The 17,232-nt window shown below is 53.3% G+C and overlaps 8 protein-coding genes across 8 annotated transcripts; 5 read left to right on the top strand and 3 right to left on the bottom strand.

Annotated features, from left to right (window-relative positions):
* Positions 1-152: 152 nt before the first annotated feature.
* Positions 153-1,207, top strand: BO66DRAFT_320496 (NAD(P)-binding protein; the record flags this gene model as incomplete). The annotated part of the gene is made up of 2 exons (XM_025643673.1): positions 153-567; positions 630-1,207. 2 exons carry the CDS (start codon positions 153-155, stop codon positions 1,205-1,207), a joined length of 993 nt encoding a protein of 330 aa, XP_025504986.1.
* Positions 1,208-3,057: 1,850 nt separating this feature from the next.
* Positions 3,058-5,032, top strand: BO66DRAFT_470685 (carboxylesterase/lipase family protein; the record flags this gene model as incomplete). Its single annotated transcript, XM_025652809.1, has 1 exon — positions 3,058-5,032. The coding sequence occupies exon 1, from the start codon at positions 3,377-3,379 to the stop codon at positions 5,030-5,032; it is 1,656 nt and encodes a 551-aa protein (XP_025504985.1). The 5' UTR covers positions 3,058-3,376.
* Positions 5,033-6,393: 1,361 nt separating this feature from the next.
* On the top strand, positions 6,394-7,200 carry BO66DRAFT_470684 (uncharacterized protein; the record flags this gene model as incomplete). Its single annotated transcript, XM_025652808.1, has 3 exons — positions 6,394-6,646; positions 6,744-6,828; positions 6,899-7,200. 3 exons carry the CDS (start codon positions 6,394-6,396, stop codon positions 7,008-7,010), a joined length of 450 nt encoding a protein of 149 aa, XP_025504984.1. The 3' UTR covers positions 7,011-7,200.
* A 669-nt stretch (positions 7,201-7,869) lies between these two features.
* BO66DRAFT_419797 (SET domain-containing protein) lies at positions 7,870-9,973 on the bottom strand. Its single transcript, XM_025649837.1, has 4 exons — positions 9,571-9,973; positions 8,850-9,439; positions 8,181-8,769; positions 7,870-8,121 (listed from the first exon to the last, which is right to left on the bottom strand). Exons 1-4 carry the CDS (start codon positions 9,901-9,903, stop codon positions 7,996-7,998), a joined length of 1,638 nt encoding a protein of 545 aa, XP_025504983.1. The 5' UTR covers positions 9,904-9,973; the 3' UTR covers positions 7,870-7,995.
* A 255-nt stretch (positions 9,974-10,228) lies between these two features.
* Positions 10,229-10,968, top strand: BO66DRAFT_391082 (uncharacterized protein). Its single transcript, XM_025647165.1, has one exon. The coding sequence runs from the start codon at positions 10,362-10,364 to the stop codon at positions 10,755-10,757; it is 396 nt and encodes a 131-aa protein (XP_025504982.1). The 5' UTR covers positions 10,229-10,361; the 3' UTR covers positions 10,758-10,968.
* On the bottom strand, positions 10,490-12,858 carry BO66DRAFT_372227 (Ygr210 GTPase family protein; the record flags this gene model as incomplete). Its single annotated transcript, XM_025645497.1, has 10 exons — positions 10,490-11,006; positions 11,065-11,185; positions 11,236-11,415; positions 11,471-11,676; positions 11,734-11,945; positions 12,002-12,033; positions 12,091-12,184; positions 12,271-12,539; positions 12,692-12,753; positions 12,823-12,858. 10 exons carry the CDS (start codon positions 12,856-12,858, stop codon positions 10,980-10,982), a joined length of 1,239 nt encoding a protein of 412 aa, XP_025504981.1. The 3' UTR covers positions 10,490-10,979.
* A 559-nt stretch (positions 12,859-13,417) lies between these two features.
* On the bottom strand, positions 13,418-14,213 carry BO66DRAFT_391078 (uncharacterized protein). The gene is made up of 3 exons (XM_025647164.1): positions 13,918-14,213; positions 13,806-13,855; positions 13,418-13,720 (listed from the first exon to the last, which is right to left on the bottom strand). The coding sequence occupies exons 1-3, from the start codon at positions 14,045-14,047 to the stop codon at positions 13,547-13,549; spliced, it is 354 nt and encodes a 117-aa protein (XP_025504980.1). The 5' UTR covers positions 14,048-14,213; the 3' UTR covers positions 13,418-13,546.
* Positions 14,214-14,356: 143 nt separating this feature from the next.
* On the top strand, positions 14,357-15,621 carry BO66DRAFT_372219 (fumarylacetoacetate hydrolase family protein). Its single transcript, XM_025645496.1, has 4 exons — positions 14,357-14,545; positions 14,599-15,153; positions 15,233-15,329; positions 15,394-15,621. The coding sequence occupies exons 1-4, from the start codon at positions 14,518-14,520 to the stop codon at positions 15,599-15,601; spliced, it is 888 nt and encodes a 295-aa protein (XP_025504979.1). The 5' UTR covers positions 14,357-14,517; the 3' UTR covers positions 15,602-15,621.
* Positions 15,622-17,232: the final 1,611 nt, after the last annotated feature.

Below are 17,232 nucleotides of genomic sequence, written 5' to 3'. Positions count from 1 at the left end.
ATATCGGATATTTTCGTACCCATATCCGGCGACAGTCATTAATAATCACTTCACTCTCATACTATAAAAGTATCATACTATAAAGGTCGCTCAGTTACCGGTTCAGGATGAATCATTATCCAAATTCATCAGTATCAAAGTACCATTCCATCATGCCTGCTCCGTTGATTTTCATGACCGGTGCTACTGGTTTCATTGGCAGTGCCACGGCTGTTCAAGCTCTCAAGTCCGGATACCAACTTCGACTTGGCGTTCGCCAAAAGTCCGAGAAACTCCAATCATTGTTGTCAGAGTATCGCGGACAGGTGGAATTCGTCATCATCCCGGACCTCACCGAGGAGGCGGCGTTTAGAGGGAAGCTTGATGGAGTGGACTATGTCCTCCACCTAGCATCGCCTCTCGCCAACGGCACAGACAAGGAAGCGTTTTTCTCCCCCGCGGTGAACGGAACACTGGCTGTGCTCAAAGAGGCAGCTAAGGTCCCCAGCATCAAGAAGGTTGTGGTCACTTCATCTATCGCTGCCCTGATTCCTCTTGCTGGACTTCCCGACGGCGGTGTCATTAGAGGTATGTTTGCTACATATAGCTGGGAACTGCGGCCCCTGCCATGCTAACATCAGCCACCACAGAGGACAACGACTGGGATCTCGCTGTGGATCCCACAGCAGATTTTGTTGACCCCAACAACCCTGCGGCAACCCCGATGACCTTGTACCGAGCATCCAAACTGCTTGCGAACAATGCGACATGGGACTTCTGGAGAACAGAAAACCCGCATTACGCACTGGTCACTCTCCATCCGTCATTCGTCTTTGGGCACAATCTCGTGCAAGCCTCCGGTCAAGAGATCGAAGCAGGGTCCAATGGAATTATCTGGGGTAGTGTGATGGGAGGCGTCCCACTTGGAGGGATCACGGGTGTGCACATCCAGGATGTTGCCGAGGCCCATATCAGGGCGTTAGACTCGAGGATGAGGAATGGTGCGAAGTATCTGCTCTCGGGGCCGCCGACAACGTGGAAAGAGGTGGCTCGGATTGCGCACGAGCTCTACCCCAATGTTGGAGTGAAGCTTACCGAGGGTGCCGAGGGCGCCTCTATGCCAACTGATACCACCAAAGCCGAAGTCGAACTGCAAATGCAATGGCGACCTTGGGAGGAGATGGTGCGGAGCGTGATGGACCAGCAACTGGCCTTTCTGTCAGGTTGAGCCATGGAATGCTTGTAGCTAGATCTTAACTTCATGATCTTAGAACACTAGACGATAGTCTATTTGAAACAAGCAAGTCGAGAGTTTTGCGGTCGTTGATTTCGCGTGCGGAATTGCCAACTGGTCTTTTCAATGCTGATACCACATTTCAGGGCCAATTAGTTGGCATCACTTGAGGCTAGGAAAGTTGGAGTAAAAAATAAGACAGCTCTGTTATGGCTGCAGGCCATCCAATCTCATATAGGCCCTTTTCTTTGGATAAGAGCAACAATATTAACCAATGACGCAGAGAGCAGACCGTATATAGTCTGAACTCATACAATATCGAACTCCCGTTATTCCATGCTGGGAATTATCACCGAGCACAGACAGAGACCTACTCGTTCGCGCAGAGTGCGTCGTAGTAGAAAATCGTCGGCAGGGAACATCAAGAATTAGGGCCCTCACTGGATCCTGGAGGCTTCGGCTTTGTATCCTGTTAAACATACTTATTCTACCTTACCACACCTATTCTTTGATCAACAGGTTAAAATCAATCTACTATAGAGGCGGATAGAATCAGTAGAATTACCTGAGATCTGTAATGTTTGAATGTATTATATATAGACGAGATCAATCTGAGCCAGCCTTAGAGAGTTTTGATCGCTTCATCTTCGATAAGACGTTGGCCCTTTTTGTGAGGGAGAGGGAGGAGGTCAGTCCAGCCCTCCATGAAGTCAATATTCGACCGTTCCCTAAATGCCATATTCTCGATGAAAGATTGGTACAACTGGAAGGCATATGCGACCCTAATCCCATGCTAGATCCGGTGTGCGAACTTGGTAAGTCGGGCAAAGCAACAGAGCTGAAACTGGTGTTTGAGTCTGAACTTGTGCCAGTATCAAAGATTCTCTCCGACCTGGAGCCAGAACCGCCGCTAGAGCCAGGTTCAAGCCTCAAGCCAGTTCTTGGTCGTGGGAAGACCAACCGCCACTGCGACTTCTACGGGAGCCTGTTCCGGAGACCCCAGTCGCAACGCAACCTTTGCAAGGTGCTCTTTGGGACCGTGATGCTTGGGTCTTCTCCAAGATCAAGTTAAAGAAGAAGAACAACAATAAGAAGACTCATGGTTGGGATGAACCGGTCGAAGAGGATTCACGGCCGTGGCTGAGCCAATTCCAAAAGTGTCTTGCTGATAAACACATCTTGTTTAGTTGAATTGTCCACTTGGCCATCTTTCTCAGCTTTTTTACCTCGTTCTCAATTTTCTTTTCATCGGTTTCGTGGTGTGAATAATCGTTCTTGTAGATACAATCGCCGGGTCTTGCAGACCGTCTAAATTAGATGGCCAAGACTGGATCCCAGAATGGGGGTAGTTTGCGAGCCAAGCTCGGGTTTTGTGGGCATCCCCGCGCCCAAGAGGGATGTTTCGTGCGGGGCTACCTTTCCTAGGAGTAGTCGCCGAGCAGTATCTCCGGCAGTGCGGAGTTGGTTCCTGCAGACAGTAAAGCGGGCCGGCCGATCCCGCCAAGTCTCCGAATCCTCCGACCTTATCTTCTGGTCGCTTGCATCACTTTCACGCGTCGCCTGCCCGGAATGAGAATAGCAGAAGCGGGCAATCGAGAGTGCTTGAACCGAGTCACTCCTCACGACTGAGTACCCTTGATCTCTTATGCCTTATGTCTGATCAGCGAGTCTTTCTGGTCATTCAGACTGTCGAGACTTGCCTGTCTGACAAATCTGCAGGTGCTCATGCTGATGTCTCGCATCCTTCGACTCGGAGGAGTATTCCGTGAAGAATCCAAGCTATAACTCCCCGGGGCTATATTCCAATGCAGTAGGACCATGACGACATCCCGTCAATCTGCCGTGCGCCCCGCTGAGGCATATCTGATGCGTCTCGCAAGGCACCATGGTTTCCAGAAGTGCGCGTCCAACAACTTGCGGCAAGGATCGTCATGCAGACTACGCATGAAACACTATTCTCAATCACGTCCCCACGTGTGCTTGTTCCAGTCTGTCAGACCACCCTCGGTAGTTACGGAGATCTAACGGTCGTCCGTCTTAGCCGTGGCTGGCAGGGATGCAGGTTATAAAGCCGCGCATTCCTCTCTTTGCCACCATCCAACTTTCTTCTAACCACCCTCCACCTCATTCCTCTCCTGCCTTAGAAGTCCAACAAACTAAGGCATGCCTTCTTTCGCCACCAAGGGCCTGGCCTCCCTGGCCCTAGGCGCCTCCCTTGTCCACGCCCAATTGTGGGATGAAGTCATTCAAACTAGCTATGGTCCCGTGCAGGGCTTCCAATACTTCAACCAGTCGACCCTGGAGAAGTACTTCGGCGTCTCGGAGTCCAACGTGACCGCCTTTTTGGGTGTTCCCTTCGCCGCGGACACGGGCTACGAGAACCGTTGGAAGGCTCCGCAGCCGCGCACGCCGTGGAATGAGACGCTTCAGGCGACGGCGTTCGGCCCGGCCTGCCCCAGCCAGTACGCCACGGACATCAGCGAGGACTGCCTCAGCCTGAACCTATGGACCAACGCAGGGAGCGCCAGCGACAAACTCCCTGTCATGGTGTGGAACCAAGGCAGCGACGAGACCTCAGACGACGCGTGGTGGTACGGCGGCGGCATGGCGCTCAAGGACGTGATCCTGATCACCTTCAACCGACGCGACGACGCCTTCGGCTACCTGGCGCACCCGGAACTCAATGAGGAAGGGCTGCAGCTCACCGGCCACAACACCTCCGGGAACTACGGCGTCCTCGACCAGCTGGAGGTGCTGAAGTGGGTGCGCAACAACATCGCCCAGTTCGGCGGCGACCCGGACCGCGTCGTCGTCGCGGGCCAGTCCTTCGGCTCGTCGCAGGTCTACCACGCCGTCAACAGCCCGCTGTTCACCGGCTACTTCCACGGCGGCATCTCCGAGTCCGGCATCCGGTACCCCTACGACCCGCTCCTGGCGGGCTTGGCCACCTCCTACGTGAACATGTCCACCGCCATCTTCCACGGCATTAACTACACGACCTTCCACAACGCCAGCAGCATCGCCGAACTCCGCACTCTGAGCATGGAGGACCTGCTGGTGGGCTCCCAGGACCGCGTTAACAGCACCTGGATCGACCCCATCACCGCCCTCTCGGCGGGATACCCGCTCATCTTCAAGCCCGTCCTCGACGGCTACGTCCTGCCCTCGACCTACCTCGAAACCCTGATCAACGGGCCCGCCAACGACGTCCCCGTGATCACCGGCAACACGAAGGACGAGTCCGGCGCCTCGACCACGACCTCCTACACCGTCAAGCAGTACGAAGCCTACACCAAGGCCAAGTACGGGGACCTGTACGACGAGTACATCCGCCTGTACCCGGACAACGGCACCGCCGCGACGGGCGACCGCTCCTGGAACGCCGCCGCCCGCGACGCCTCGCTCATCGGCTCCTGGGCCTACGCGACGGACTGGTACAAGGCCGCCACTTCCGACTTCTACACCTACTACTGGACGCACGCCCCGCCCGGCCAGGACCAGGGCGCCTTCCACCAGTCGGAGATCATGTACGCGTTGAACGCGCTGTACGCGAACGTGGACACCTACCCGTTCACGGACGCGGATTGGGAGATCCAGGAGCGCATGTCGGCGTATTGGGCCAACTTTGCGAAGACCCTGGACCCGAACGAGGGTGGGTCGTACACGGGGAACGGCACGTTGCCGGTGTGGCGGCCGAACAGTAAGAACGGGACGCAGGTGGTGATGGAGTTGGGCAATGCGTTCGGCGATGTGGCGATCGCGGAGAAGCCGCAGGTCAAGTTTATGATGAAGTGGTTTCATGAGCAGACTCCTTACTAGAGGAGGTGCTGCGCTTTAGGAGGAAGAGTGGCGCGCCTGGGGAGGGGAAGGGGGAGTGTCCAGACGGGGTGGTTTTGGTTAGACTAGGCCTTTTGGGGTGCTAGATCATGGCTTGTTAGGCTGAGGATCCGTTCCATGTTCTTGTTACTGGTTCTGGCACCGAGAATCAGTGTACTGTATGTATCAATCACTATTTGCCTGTAAGGCACTTTAGTCCTTGTTCTCACGTAATACATGGTACCTTTATAGTGTTTTCTTGAGAGATTCGGCCATGCAAGCGGCCGGGTTCTAAAGAACTACTTGACTGGGTAGTTGACCGCAGATAGGGCAAGGCGAAAGCACCATTATTTTGTTGCAAGACTAATTTCTGGGTTTGCTAAACACAAGGCCCAGGGTCCAAAATATTCAAATGGAAAAGGGAGTTTGTGTATCATTATATCTTTACTTGAAATCAACCAACATATCTCAATATTAGACTAAGGTGCTACAGGCTACCAAGAGTACTTCATAGTGAAAAGCTACCCTGCCAAGGAAGAACAGCACCCATTCCACTACAAAATGACTACTTTCCTCGTTGTCAGGACGCCGACGCTCGTATCAATATATGCACCCTTTTCAGCTGGAGAATATGAACGTTCTAGATCCTCTGCTCATCCTTCTCCTGTCAACCGCCAACATGGGGTATCTGCACCGCTCACAACGTGCCCATCGCTGATTTGTCCAAGCTTGTTCTCTTCGCGTCCTGCCGTTAAGCATTCCTCGAGAAGATGCAGGGAGTGCATTAGCCTGGATTGTGCCAATCCAGTCCTCTTCCTGTCCGAGTCTTGGCGCACATCCTCCGATCTTGGCTTTGCTAGACACATCATCCTAGCGAATTGAGAGTGCCTTGACAGCTTCCTAGTCTCTTGGCGTCGGCCAGTCCGTGGCCTCAAGTTTCTTGGCTCGATTAGAGAGTACTACATAGTACCTAGTAGTATCCCACACGTAGCTCATCCGGACAGACGGGACAGGATTAGCCCTTACGATTGGGCAGTCTCAGGAATGCGGCTCCTCGAATACGAAGCCCTACTTCATCTCGCAGTATTCTTCACCTCGACTCACAGACGCACAATCCAATCACGTTCGAGGTGCACGCAGTCCAACACGAAGCAAGCATGTTCGAGGGCAGCCTTCGTCTTTGGGCATCCAACAGCTTACTTGAAGTGAAACAAAGACACGCCATATCCAGTTCATCACACCACACCTGAGAAAAGGTATATAAGGTCATGTCAACCTCACTCCTTCGTCCCCCATCTGACCATCCCGAGAAACAGCACAACAAGTCATTCCCCTTCATACTCCCTATTCCACCCACGATCAAAATGCATCTTCCAACCACCACCGCCATCGTTCTCTCCATCCTCGCCCATTCCGCCACCAGCCTCCCCTGCCACGAGCAGCAAGCCGACCAAACCATCCTCGAAGCCCCCATCCCCGTCCCCACCACCACCACCCGCGTCACCACCTCCGAGCACGTCTTCTTCAACACCAACGCTAACTCCGGCCTCTACCTCTGCGAGAACGCGCTCTTCCGGGGCTACTGCGTCCACTACACCTCTCCCTTTGGGCAGTGCAGTACGTCTGATTTCTCTCACCCACCTACCTACTCACCCACCTCTTCACACCCCACCAAGCCCAGTTTGATCACTTCTGACTGATCCCCCCAAAACAGCAACCATCACCGATCAATTCCCGCCGGGAGATCGCGGCGTTTCGGCCGCCGGATCGGATCGGGGGAGCTGGTGTACGCTTTATTCGTGAGTTGCCCTCCTACTGGCTTACTGGGGACAGTCTTGGGGATGGCTATTGATTCGTTGTATGCACCAGGGAATCGGGCTGTCACGGCCAGGAACTGCAGATCCATTTCCCCGGCTATGAGAATCTGGCGTACTTGGGGTGGAATGATCGGGCCAAGAGCTTTAATTGTGCGGCGGAGTGAGGGGTGTAAGGACCTTTCGCCTGGTGGGTGAGGAGGTCTGCTGGAACAAAAAATAGCTCTTTGTGGGCCGCAGGGGGCTAGGGGGTGTTACAGAATGATGTGTGTCGCTTTCATTGTGGTGAGGTGCTTGTTCGGTGTTCAGTAGGATGTTGATCAGGTAATGTGTAAAGGCTTTCATGCTGAAATTAAGGAACACTTTATACGAATATTTCCTCGGAAAAAACTCTTGCACAGCTTGTGCAGTGCATCATAGATGTTAATGAAATTTATGCTGCCGCCTTACAGCCAGTTGGCTCTTACCGGACCACCCAGGGGTAGTCCTAGCTAGTGTTTCTGTTTTAGAGTAGAAATACAAAGATTTACATCTCAGCTAGATTATAAACTCCCCATGTTCCTAAGACTTGGCAGATTAGTATCTTTGACTGTTTTGATATTTTATGTATTGAGGAGAAAAGAATCTCTCTACCACTGGAAAGACATGGGCTCTCGGTAACAGCCTATGAACGGATGAATAAAGATGAATTGATCAAGTGATTGATTGATTAAAGACCATAAGGTCGATAATTAAAGAGAGAACAGGAGAAGGGAGGTAGAAGGAGAGGAAATGCACCGCTTGCTCCGTAAGAAAGACGCAGTCGCCTCCTCGCCCTTGCCGCCACAGTATACAACGTAGTGACTTTTGATTTCATGTATTCTACTAAAGCCCCGACTTACTTCCCGTAGTCTGAAGAAATATTTTGATATTCAAATATACTCAGTTTTTTTAATGCAGTGGTAGCTTGGTTATTCAGGTAGCCGGCTCAGATATTTAGCAGTTCACCTAGGAACTATGTTACGTCACTTGAAGGCCTATAACTACCTTGATACTATACCGCTACTGATCGAATCGATACTGCCACGCCGTACGCTTATGGCTTGTCTTGAGTGGACTAGACTTCTATACCTAGTCGAGTCGTCTTTTCGACGGAATCCCTCAGGATACGCATCAAGAAAAATCGTCTTCAACATCTTCAGACTGCTGCTGGCTGGAGACGTCCTCCGCCCCTACCGTCTCTGGCTGCTGCTGCCCCAGATACTGACTGACCGCCGGACTGGCCATGAGCTCGTCTCTCTGCAACACTCCAGTTAGCAACGCAATCGCAAGACAAACATGCCTCAGAGGCAACATACCCGCATGGCCAAACCCTCAATCCCCCGACCCAGCAAATTCATCTCCAACACCCGTAACCGCTTAATCATATCATAAACATCCGGCCTGAACATCGCCCGCATGTCCTCATTCTCATCGATTTCAGACACCATCAGCCCCGTCTCCCTGAGCACCCAAGCCTGCGTCTCCAGCCTCTCAAGAATAAGTACCACCGCGCGAAGCTGGATGATATCCCAATGCGGGTCCGCACGGAGCAGCTCGCTGAGATGAGCCGAATCCCGCAACTCAGCCCCCTTCCACAGAGCCTTCAGCTCACGCCCCCCATCATTGGTCTGGAGGACCGTGAAATCTAACCCATCCTCCTCATTCACACACGCCCACCAGATGATCGAGCTTTCCCAGGCCGTGGTGGGGGCTGAATCGGAATCTGTAGCCGAAGTATACACCCGCACGCCCGGGGGCTCCTTACAGAACGCCTTTTTAACAACCTTCAGCGGATCATCGTCTGGAATATCCAGATCCAGAAAGATCTGCTTCGCATCGGCGGTCTCTCGATCCAGAAAGCCGTAAGAGAAGATCATCTCCGACGCGGGTTTCTCGTCGCCGTACCTTTTCATGTCCAGAGTAAGCCCCATACCTTCACTCAACCAGCCCAAACTCTCATGAAATGCGACAGGATGAAAACTCACGAGATAGTCACCTCTTCCCCGGCACGCACTCTCTTCCCATAACGCAACTGCAGCACCACATTCCCGTCCGCATCTTCATCGTACAGCGCCTTGACCGTCTCTTCAGAGCTATGATTCGCCATGTCAATGCAGGGGACCATCGCATGCCCGCTGGTCGGGAGATCGACCATCCGGGACCGATACAGCGCGTCGACGTATTTCCAGTCCTCGAGCGTCAACCGCGCCGCCTCTTCTCCAGCAACGTCATCATCACCATTACCTTCAAGATCATCACCGCCAGAATCAGCATCCTCGCCACCCCACCAAACCTCCCTGCACCAGTCAATCCCCCGCGTCGCCTCCCGCAGCCGCGCAAACTCCTTCTCCAACGCCGCCAGCTTCGCATGCACCGCCAGCCGCAGCGAGGTCCCGCGCAGCAGCTCCAACTCCGCCTCCGAGTAGAACGTGGGCAGCGGAATCTCCCGCGGCATGTACTTCATATACTCCGTCCAGGGGCCCGCCACCCCCACCGCTTGGCTTTGGCCCGTGCAATCCGGACTGGAGTGCGTGATCTGCATGAGCAAGAAGATCAAGATCGCGCCGCGCGGGGTCTGGCTTCTTTGGTTAGCATGTCTCTCATATAATCCACCGAGCCCACCCCCCGTCCCCTCGAGTCCAGAATTTCTAGAACCAGAAAACCACCGGACTCAGGATCAGAATAAGAACAAGGGGAGAAACATACCCGAGCAAACTCCCCAACAGCCTCCAGCACCACCCTCAGCCGGCCATCCGACTTGGCATACCCATGCACCGTCTCCAACGACAGGATCAGATCCGGGGGCACCTTCAACAGAACCCCCGTATCCACGGCACCAAGAGCGGACTCGCCCCCGGCGCGGTCCTCCGTGGCGATGATCCCTGTGCCCTTGTTGCTGTTGCTGCTGCTGCTGCTGCCCGAGGTATCATTCTCATGGTGATCCGTACCCAGAGTACCGAAGACAACGCTCTCCACCCCGATTCCATTGAGCTTCACCCACGCCGGCAGCGTCTCGATCGGTAAGTGAGCGCGCTTCATCTTGGCTATTCGAATAAGTCGGTGCTAGAAGCTATCTGCATAGCATTACCTAGCATGCAGTGTATAAGAGGGTGGGGTGGGGGAAGGGGGATGTTTTGATTTGACGCTGACATTCCGCCCTGCCTCCCCAGTACTCCCGTCTCTTATCGATAAGCACACCCAAAAGCCCTAAGCCCTAGGGTCAAGCTCATTACGGCATGGAGACGTCATGCAGCGCCAAGAACGGTCATGACCCATTACCGGGGTAAATGTCACTGGATTGACCATGGAGTATATAACCCGAGCTAGGAGGTAGCATTGTCATTGATGTCATTTTCTCCTACAATTTGGATCTCTTCCATACAATTACAATCCGTAATATTTCCAACTTTGCTACCTTCACTTCTAGTGTCGAGTCGAGGTAAACACTACGAGCCAGAGATTTACAACCCCAAGAGCATACCTACAAAACCGCAAGAATGTCCCTGTTCACCACGACACGCATCACTTCGAGACTCCCTGGTCTGCTTGCGAGGCAGCAGCAACAAGCCCTTAGGATTGCCGCCCCAGCCACCACGGCGCAAGCCCGTCAGAACAGCTCATGGGTGGGCACCAAGGCCGAAGACCACGCCGTCAACCGGACCAAGAAGCGCGACACGACCGATGTCTCGACCGATGCCTCGGCAGCCGGGCAGGAGGACCGAAAGTCGAGCTACGGGGTGCCGGACAGCTCCAAGCAGGGGGGCGCCACGGAGCGCGGGGGGCTGAAGCACGAGCGCAAGGCCAAGAAGGAACATCCGAAGGCGCCGGAACCGGTCATCGGGATGAATGATGAGAGAGGACAGGTATTTTGCACACCCTTACTTTTTTGTTGATGTGATGTGATCCCGGTGTGTTGGGGCGGATTCGGCTAACTCGCCTATCTCTCAGCGAGGTCACTAAATATCGACGGACGAGGATTGCTGGCTTCACGCCAGTCGTTGACACTACTTGCTTTTGCAGTTGAAACGCTCGTGTTCTCTTTGTGATTGTAGCATCATCTCGGTTTATAGTTTCATTATCATGTTCACTGTACATAGATTGTATTCGGGGGGAATCTATCGGCCAGGTTTGAAAGAAAGAATCTAAGAAAGGCAATATTAGTCTGTGCATGATCGGTAAACAACCACAGAATCCACTTACGTCGTGTTTCCCAACTTCCACAATCTCGTCCTCGGAGACACGAGTGCCACCGATTCCTTCGATGTATGAGATGGGGACATCTCCCATGACCTTGCGGGCAACGTCGCCGACTGTGCTGTTTCTACTCATTGTCAGCACATTCCCTGTTAGCTTGATCCAGTGACTACTCACTTGCCCACGAGGACACAGTCTCGGAAGACTGCCGTCCCAGCTCCAGATGAGAAGGTATGGATATTGCGGACAGGGAACACGGGTACAAGCCCCAGGAGTTCCGCAGCACGCGAAAGACACTGGACAACACCGGTGGACCCGAACCGATATAGAACCATATCTTTCAAGTTTTCGACACGCCTGGGAGTCTCAGGGTTAGCTTTTCCGTCGACAAGTCAGGTTAAGTGTGTCGTACGTTTTCAGCTTCTCGTCCATCTCCTTGAGGCCACCTCCATCCGGATCACCCATGTCAATCAGGTCCTCTCGCATATCTACGAACTCGCTTCCTTCGATGTATTTGATATAGCCCTGCTTTGCAAGTCGGCGCAGGAAAACTTCCGAGATGGCGGAGCACAGCACGATCGACTTCGGATCTTGCATCTTGGCGATCTTGCTGATATTCTAGCGTCACGCATATTAGTCCAAGGGCACATCCTTCCAAAGCGGGGAATCACACACCTTGTCCGCATCGGGATGGTCGATCTTATTCAAGGCAAACACGGTAGGGAACTTCTCATCGATGAACGTCGTGACCACCTTCTCCACTGTCTCATCCGACCAGGCCTCCAATGGCTCCTTGAGCGCCAACTTATCCAGGCACCGTCCAACGATGGAGGATGTACTTCCGTAGCCGGAAAATTGAGCCTGCAATGTATCCACGGCCGTTGATTCTAGCTGGAGCGTCAGAGAGCCTGCCACAAATCCATCCGCCACGCCGTCAACTCACTTGTAGCCACATGTCTCCTCTTGATCGATCCCCTGGGGTCACAAAATCAGCTTCTCGATCTAGTCTGTGATTCCAAAACGCGACCGTACCATTTCTGCATCAAGTTGCCAAGAACCCATCGCACAATTTCAGAGTGAAGCCACTCGATATCTTGTGAGGGGTCGTAGCCTCGTGTGGCCTTGCCTGCAGACATCCGGTCAGCCCTTTTCAGTCCACCAAGTCACCCCTCGAGGCCCAATCAGCTTAAGCCCCCAGATATGTGGTTGTACCTTCTGCATCCGTCGTCCCGCTCACATCCACCACGTGAATCAGCGCATCGGCATGGCGCAGGTCGTCCAAGAATTTGTTCCCCAAGCCGCGGCCCTGGTGCGCGCCCGGAACCAGACCAGCTACATCCAAGAGCTCGATCGGCACCGAGCGGCGGCCCTCCACGCAACCCCCATAGTTCGGTCGGCATTTGTCGGAAACGTTCAGTCTTTGGCAGGCGCATTCGATTTGAAGATAGCCGATAGCGCGCTGGGGATCGATGGTGGTGAATCTGCGGCAGGAATCAGCGCTGTTCGGTGGACGATTGACAAATCGCTGGGTGGGTGGGTGGGTGTCAAAACGCACGGGAAGTTTCCTAGGCAGTGGTTATGATGGTAAGTATACGATGAGCGCCGAAGAGACTAGCTGTAGTAGCAGCAGAACATACCAACTTTGGAGGAAGCATCGGTCAAACTGTTGAGGGTGGTTGACTTTCCGCTCGACGGCTACAGGTTCCCCTCATTGGAATCAGCAGTGGATCAGACGGTGGGTGGCATGGAGAAGATAAAAAAGACCTTTCCCACCAAGCCGATCAATGGATCTCTTGGCATCTTTATATATAGTATCCCAGGTGTAGATGAAGTGCACGACGACTCGGAAATAAGTAAATAGTTCTTTTGCGTCTAGGTTATGATGGGTTTCGTTCGAAAAAGCATTTCTGCAGGAGCGGGGAAACATTCAATTTCTGCCGGCTGTACGAGGAAGGCGGTCTGGCGGTCTGCGGCCTGCATGACCGTTTTGGGATACCGCGGCGGTCACTGCACATATCACCACCCCCGGTCTCGGTTTCGAAGGGCTGGAATCACGATTCGGTTGAGTGGGAGAGCTGGCAAGTCTGGAGGCTGCTGGCTCTTATTAGACAAGAAAAACTTGCAGGACATGTACCAGGGCACGAGACAGAGCACGATACTGTCCATACTCACCTGCATGGTAATCATCCTGCAGTGTTTTGTTAGTATTCTCAAAATACCTATTGCGGTTCATATGCATAGCGTGCCCAATTGGTGAGATGAGCAATCCTTTTACACGGGGACATCTATAAAGTGACAAGTACCGCTGTACAGCCGCTAGCCACAAGCCTCAGCAGTCAAGTACAATCATGATGCATGGATTGTATTGTCGCGATTTCGCAGACATTGTTGGGAAGTAAACTATATACAGGACGTAGAGTATCATCAATTCCACCACATAATCTGTGAGTTGCCCCTGGCACCCTCACACCTCAAGAAGCGTGTCCAATTAAGCATCCAACAACGGAGGGACCTTCTCGACAAGGTATTCGACGATGGCATCGGGGCCGCGCTCGACCTGGAGGCCTTCGGGGATGGCGTGGAGCTTGATGGTGGGGTTGATCGAACGAGCAATGGAGTGGATCTCCTGAGCCTGCTCGGCAGTCCACATGGAAGCGCTGAACTGTAGATCAAAGTCAGGACACATACCAGAGGTAGAAAGTCACCCGCCAGCGAACAGGTGCTCGCGGTGGAGGAATTCAACTTACCAGAACGTCAGGCATGTGCTCCTTGACCTTGGGTTCGACCTCCTCGATCTCTATTCGAGCTTGTGGTCAGTCAAGTACATGACAAAGACATTCAGACAATCAGTTCACTCACTCTCGCAGTTGTCAACGTGAATGATAGTGTAGCGGTCCTTGAGAGCCTCGATAAGGCGGCCGATCAGGCGCTTGGCTCTCTCGGGAGCAGTGTTGACGGTGACGAGACGGAAGGGGCCCTTGGGAGACATGATGACTGATTTTAGAATGTGCTTTGATTTGGATTCTTACAAAAGTTGCGACGGCGTACCTGGTAGCCTTTTAAATCAGCGCAGAGTGCATTGCGAGTTCGCCGCTTTCTCCGACCGAGATCCCCGCTGGCGACATCCCCACAACCGCGGCGTGGGGAAGTGTTGAAGTGGGCTGTTTAGTGTAAAGTGTACGGAGTAGCAGTCAGTCATCGCCGGGTTTCGTCCGAGAGAGAAGAGAGTCCAAGTCACCAAACGGTTCAACCACCTCCGAACCACCCACCCGGCCTCGATTCGCCATTTGCCCCACCTCTTATTTTTACCCCTCCCCGCACCAGAAAAGAGGGGTGGCAGCTGCGATGTCGGGGTAGTTATATGCCGCGTTCCTCTTAAAAGCGTGGAATCCACTGTTCTAAACATCTCCCACGTTCGCATCATACACTCACATACCTTACACTCATCCTTCATTCACCATGTCTAAAATCGCATCCACCTTCTCGCGTATGTGAACGGTCCGAACAAGAAAATCCTTCAGCTGCTAACCCCCTCACCAGGTCTTGTGCGCTTCGTTCCCAAGTCAAATCCATCCAAGGTCCTTATTGGCGAGCCCGTCGATGCCTCCATTGATGTGGGTTTGGCTGTCTACAAGGGCCAGGAAGTCGCTGTGCGACCTTTCTCCGGCACCTCGGTCCTGAACCCCGGCCAGAAGACCGACGCGACCGAGACCATCGAGCGCATTCTTTCCCCATTGGCACAGAGCGAAGTCGGCACCATCCGATGCATTGGCCTGAACTACGTCTCCCACGCCGCTGAGATGAAGCTGGACATTCCCACCGTCCCCACGCTGTTCATGAAGCCCCCGACGGCACTCTCGGACCCGTGGCCCGCTCCTACCGTCCTTCCCAAGATCACACAGAAGGACAACACCGGTGATTACGAGTCGGAGATGGTCATCGTCATCGGCCGTGACGCGAAGGATGTGAGCGAGGAGGAAGCGCTGGACTACGTGCTCGGATACACGGCTGCCAACGACATCTCCAGCCGGACCTCCCAGATGAACCAGAGCCAGTGGTGCTTCTCCAAGGGATTCGATACCTCGTGCCCTATCGGTATGCATGACCTCCCTGCACCAAAAGCACACCTTCGGCCCCATTATAGCAGCGTATCTCTGACTCGGATTGAAAATAGGTCCCGTCCTCGTCTCCGCCGCCCAAGTCCCCGACGCCAGCAAGCTTCACATCAAGGGATCCAAGAACGGCAAGGTCCTGCAGGACTGCCCTCTCACGTATGTTTGGCTGATTGTCCTGGCAAGTCGGCACGCAATATAGAAGCTAACGATTTGTGTATAGTGACCTGATCTTCAGCGTTCCTCAGCTCGTCAGCTTCCTGTCGCAGGGCACCACCATCCCCGCTGGAACCATCATCCTGACCGGTACTCCCCCCGGCGTGGGCGCTGCCAAGAACCCCAAGGAGTTCTTGAAGCACGGCGATGAGTTTGCAGTTGAGCTGCAGCCTCACGTCGGCACGTTGATCACCAAGATCGAGAATCAAGCCTGAAATACCATAGCAAGTTTACGATAGTATAGATAATAGATTTTGTCAAGCGTGTGCCTTCATGAATCGATTCGTAGCGTAGGGTTTCCTTTGGTTTCAACATCCCCAAATAGCTCAGAATAGTTTAGATAGGTCACGCGCAAGACCGAAGCTTAGTCGGTTAGCATACTCCGTACGTACATCCGCCCGCTGTACATCATGCGTAATGCCTTCTCGCAGCTCCATGCTTCATGATGGGCAAAGCATTACCGGCATTTCCGTCCACTGGATGCATGCCGATGCGTACGTAGCTTCGAGGCCACATCCCCACGATGACTAATTCAGCTCCCCACAATCGCTGAACACAGCAGTTGCCGTGCGCCGGAGAGATGCCAGTGCTCCGGTGGTTGAGATTGATATGAGGCAAAAGCTGTTCTTGATCCATTAGAACCCTGGCTATTCTTTACCATTAACTCCGAGGACCGTCAGTGTCGATAAGCGACCTGTTTACACACATTTCGTGATATTCTGATCACAAGGTTATGTGCAATCGCAATCTGAAGCGCTGCGCGCCCGGGTTATCCGACCGGATAGGGTGGGTAAAATCAATTCCGCCGGAATTAATCAGTCCCGAGGGCCGACCGGCTCGGGTTCCCGCCTTTGCGATAAGGACAAACCGACGACTTGCAGTGCACATGTTAGCAAGCAAAACAACCCAACCAAACAATTCCTGGTTCGATCTAGTGAGATGGGTAGATTGCCCGGGGGATATCTCTGTGGTAACCAAGACAAATATTCATGTCTTCGTTGGTAGCAAGTCTGCATGAGACTGTTGCTACTACCTCTTCGACATATCCCACCCCCTAAGCTAGGGGGTTTAAGCCTACCTGCACAGCTACTACAGCGCTTTGATTTGCCCTGTCAAGCCTCTCCTACACACAGGAAACTATGTATTTCTTTAGGAGTCCTTGCACACAAAGCACAAACGACGTCGTCTATAGTGCCTACTCCACGTCCCGAGGACTTCCCCAAGCCCCCGACCACCCGATTTAACAGTCCCCGCACTTCACCCGCTCCGCCCGACCACCCAGCACTATGTGCAATGCCAAACCCCCAACGTCCGTTGGCCGGTTTTTTTCCACGTCCTCCACAGATAGTCCCGCTAAATCTCCGTAGACATTGGCGTCCTGAAGCCACGGTTCGGACCCGAAGGACTAAGCTGATATGGGGGATTATCGACACGGGCGCTCAGAAAGTCTTGTAATGATTTCCGGGGGTGATGAGCCCCGTAGCCTCAGTAAATCAGAGATGAACGCTACTGCTTTTCCGATGTGTTTGCAGGTGCGAAAAGGGGTTGTCCATCAGCTAGATTGGGTCACTAGACTGCTCAAAACGTAGACAACAGTTTTAGGGTCTTCGAGGAATCGCTCTGATGTAGCGATTTGACGGGTTAAGGGTCGGTCAGGCGCGTTAGTGATATATCAGCGGCGATGGACGAGTACTTCCCACCAGGTGGTCCTGGTAGGTTTGATGAGTGCACGTTTAGAAACACTTCTGAGTGCTCTAGAACTTCTTTTGTGCAGGCTGACTGACCACTAAGGGCGGAGTATGGGAGACGCCATGGTACACAAGCCATCGTTGAGTTGGCTGTTGTG

This window comes from Aspergillus aculeatinus (genome assembly GCF_003184765.1).
Source record: "Aspergillus aculeatinus CBS 121060 unplaced genomic scaffold BO66scaffold_18, whole genome shotgun sequence".
NCBI lineage: Eukaryota > Fungi > Ascomycota > Eurotiomycetes > Eurotiales > Aspergillaceae > Aspergillus > Aspergillus aculeatinus.
This window is presented reverse-complemented; position numbering and strand designations above follow the sequence as displayed.

Coding starts and splice junctions, on each gene's coding strand:
- BO66DRAFT_372219 (XM_025645496.1), top strand. CDS start 14,518: ATGTCTAAAATCGCATCCACCTTCTCGC. Junction 14,546..14,598: donor AATCGCATCCACCTTCTCGC/GTATGTGAACGG, acceptor CCCCCTCACCAG/GTCTTGTGCGCTTCGTTCCC. Junction 15,154..15,232: donor CGATACCTCGTGCCCTATCG/GTATGCATGACC, acceptor GATTGAAAATAG/GTCCCGTCCTCGTCTCCGCC.
- BO66DRAFT_391082 (XM_025647165.1), top strand. CDS start 10,362: ATGTCCCTGTTCACCACGACACGCATCACTTCGAGACTCCCTGGTCTG.
- BO66DRAFT_391078 (XM_025647164.1), bottom strand. CDS start 14,047: ATGTCTCCCAAGGGCCCCTTCCGTCTCGTCACCGTCAACACTGCTCCC. Junction 13,856..13,917: donor TCACGTTGACAACTGCGAGA/GTGAGTGAACTG, acceptor AAGCTCGAATAG/AGATCGAGGAGGTCGAACCC. Junction 13,721..13,805: donor AGCACATGCCTGACGTTCTG/GTAAGTTGAATT, acceptor TTTGATCTACAG/TTCAGCGCTTCCATGTGGAC.
- BO66DRAFT_419797 (XM_025649837.1), bottom strand. CDS start 9,903: ATGAAGCGCGCTCACTTACCGATCGAGACGCTGCCGGCGTGGGTGAAG. Junction 9,440..9,570: donor CTGTTGGGGAGTTTGCTCGG/GTATGTTTCTCC, acceptor CAAAGAAGCCAG/ACCCCGCGCGGCGCGATCTT. Junction 8,122..8,180: donor TTGAGGGTTTGGCCATGCGG/GTATGTTGCCTC, acceptor GGAGTGTTGCAG/AGAGACGAGCTCATGGCCAG.